General features: G+C 48.9%; 1 protein-coding gene across 1 annotated transcript in view; it reads right to left on the bottom strand.

Moving 5' to 3' along the window:
• The window catches only part of CDON (cell adhesion associated, oncogene regulated), a 39044-nt gene that overhangs the window by 30060 nt on the left and 5746 nt on the right, over positions 1-3238 (bottom strand). Inside the window, exons 5-6 of the mRNA XM_035897491.1 lie at positions 1614-1901; positions 468-737 (exon numbers count right to left, since the gene is read on the bottom strand). Coding sequence (XP_035753384.1) covers positions 468-737; positions 1614-1901 — 558 coding nt within the window. The remainder of the gene's footprint in view (positions 1-467; positions 738-1613; positions 1902-3238) is intronic.

Raw genomic sequence — 3238 nt, forward strand, 5'->3', positions numbered from 1 at the left:
GGCGGTCTTGCCAGCATCCTCCTACTAGCAGAAATCAAGTTCTCTGGGTATTAGAAAGTACCTTGGACTGAAAAGTGATCAAAAAGGCTGTTGGTACCTGCTAATCTGATACAGGGAAAGTGTGCATTAACCCCAAATCTGACAAGCTTTTTGTAAACTGGAGGATATGGAACAGGCAGTTCCTCCAGCACAAGAGGACCCTGATTCTGTTTAAGAATAAATCGTGTCAAATTCAATCATAAGCCTGTTTAATTGCAGTTGGTAATGTGGGTTTTAAGTATCAAGTAACCACGGTACCCCAGAAATATGCACATCTCTTAAAATTAAACTGAAAGCACCTCCTTTGTAGCCTTTGCTACGAACAGTGGTCAGAAGCAAATCGATACAAAATCTAGGGGGAAAAACCAGAATAAAGCTTGAAGTACAAATGGTTAATTTGAATTCTTGAGGGCTGCAAGTGCTCCTACCCGGCTGGACACGAAGTCTGCCAGTGGACTGGACAAATCCAACCCCGTTGTTTGCTACGCACTGGTACAAGCCAGAGTCCTCTTGGGTGACGCCGCGGATCCGCAGACGGTTTCCCACCGGCAGATGCCGTGGAGAGAGACGGAGGGGAGCTGCGTTGTGGAGCCAGGCGAGGGTCGGAGCAGGGCTCCCGCGGACGTCGCACCAGAAATGCACAGTCGCTCCTGCGGCCACCGTTTCATCTTGCAGTCCCTTGGAGATTGAGGCCGGTTCTAGAAAGGGAAATAATTTTACATAAGCCACCGTACGTTGATCTTAGCCTAAGTCCCGAAAAAAATACTGCGAAACGTTACGCAAACTGATCGCGTACAAAGGCTAAGCAAGCACCACGCACTTCTAGTTCTACACAGCCTAAAGCTGTTTTTCCTCATGCACTTGCTTATTTTAATGGTCTCTCCACTTATTTTAATGGTCTCTCCCTTCTGTTCCAGACAGTCACATGTTTGCATTAACGCTGTAAATAAAACACCTGTATTTTTCAAAATAATTCTGCAGTGACACCCCCGTAACAAAAGGTGCATTTTGCGTCAATGTTTTCTCGGTTACTCTAATGTACGCATTTCAAAAACCAAACAAAAACAGTCACGAAGGCAAAAAACCTCCAACAACAGGAAAATCTGCTACAAAGGAAAGGGGAGATTAGGAACAGCCACACAGAAGAGGCCAAATATCGTTCCTTTTGCTTTTGTTTTTGTCCTCATCCAAACATATCACCTCTCCTCCCCGGCTTTTTGCTTACATACAACCTCAAAAGAGAAACATCTGATCTCTGGCACATTTCTGACACCGTATCCCATCTACACTTGGCGCTCTGCAGAAAAATAAATAGAGCAGTTCTTCCCTCGGAGTTTGTTATCCTTTACTGTTTAATTATTTCAGACTGCGACAGATGTGAAGAGATAAATAGTTATGGATTTTAACCTGGGCGAGTTGATGAGATATGGTCGTTATGAACATATCTTTATTCGTTATTTTAATATGCTTCGGTTGAGAAGGAACATTTGGCTGTTTGCAATCAGATGCCAAAACCAGCAAGCACACAAAGAAAATGTTCATTGCCCGGACGTGAAAAATTCTTTATTTCTTACCGAGTACAGTAAGTGAATAGTTAACGTATTTCACTGCTCCGGATTCGTTTCCCACCACACAGGAGTAGTTTCCAGAGTCCGATGCCTCAAGCCTGTCCGTCACCAGATGGGAGTGCAGCAGTTTCCACCTGCCTTTTCTCAGCGCGTCCCGGCCGTCTTTAACCCAGCGGACGGCGGCTGGAGGCAACCCACTGACAACACATTCTAGCGTCAGAGAGCTGTGCCGGGGCACCGCCAGGCTCTGGGGTGCCAGGGGGTGAAGTATGTGGAAGCCGCCTGAGGAGGAGCCTGGAGGAAAGGAGACGAGGCTTGTCACTAACCTGTCTTTTTAAATCATGCTCTCCCACCCTGCCCTCCAGTCGGAGGTTTGCCATGTCTTTCAAGCGCCGCTAATTGTACTTGGGACTAAGCACGATGCTCTAATGCTCTCTTCCAGAAGTCTTGCTCCGAAATCGGTCTGGCAACTGCAGTCTTAGCAGTATCCCCTTTTCAAGGGCTAAATGCTCTGGCCTCTTGGGATTTGCAGGGAGAAAATTAGAGGGGCCAAAGCCCAACTGGAACTTAATCTGGCTACTGCCATAAAAGACAATTAAAAAAATGTTTCTGTAAATACATTAGCAACAAAAGGGGGGCTAGGGAGAAGCTCCGTCCCTTACTGGATGTGGGGAGAAATACAGTGACAAAGGACGAGGAAAAAGCTGAGGTACTCAATGCCTTCTGTCTTGGTCTTTAATGGTAAGACCAGTTGTTCTTGGGGAACCAGCCCCCTGAGCTGGAAGGCAGGGACGGGGAGCAAAATGAAGACCCCATAATCCCAGAGGAAATGGTTGGCAACCTGCTACACCACTTAGCACACACAAGTCTATGGGGCCGGGTGGGATCCACCCAAGGGGACTGAGGGAGCTGGTGGAGGTGCTCACCAAGCCACTTTCCATCATCCATCAGCAGTCCTGGCTGACAGGGGAGGTCCCAGTTGACTGGAGGTTGGCAAATGTGACGCCCGTCTACAAGAAGGACCAGAGGGAGGATGCAGGGAGCTACAGGGCTGTTAGCCTGACCTCGGTGCCAGGGAAGGCTATGGAGCGGATCATCTTGTGTGCCATCACACGGCATGTACAGGACAATCAGGTGACCAGACTCAGTCAGCGTGGGTTTATGAAAGGCACGTCCTGCTTGACTGACTTGATCTACTTCTACGACAAGGTGACCACTTAGAGGATGAGGGAAAGGCTGTGGATGTTGTCTACCTGGACTTTAGCAAAGCCTTTGACACTGCTGCCCACCACATTTTCCTGGAGAAACTGGCTGCTGATGGCTTGGATGGACGTACATTTCTCTGGGTAAAAAAAGACTGGATGGCTTAGCCCAGAGAGTTCTGGTGAATGGAGGTAAAACCAGTCGGCAGCTGGTCACAAGCGGTGTCCCCCCAGGGCTTGGTATCGGGGCCAGTTCTGTTTAACATCTTTATCCTTGACCTGGGCGAGGGGATCAAGGGCACCCCCAGCCAGTTTGCAGATGACGCCAAATTGGGTGGGAGTGTGGATCTGCTGGGGGGAGGGGGCTCTGCAGAGGGACCTGGCCAGGCTGGAGCCATGGGCCCAGCCCAGTTGGGTGAGGGTCAACAA

The sequence above is a fragment of the Egretta garzetta genome, unplaced genomic scaffold (assembly GCF_000687185.1).
Source record: "Egretta garzetta isolate BGI_Z169 unplaced genomic scaffold, ASM68718v1 scaffold207, whole genome shotgun sequence".
In the NCBI taxonomy this organism is placed as follows: domain Eukaryota; kingdom Metazoa; phylum Chordata; class Aves; order Pelecaniformes; family Ardeidae; genus Egretta; species Egretta garzetta.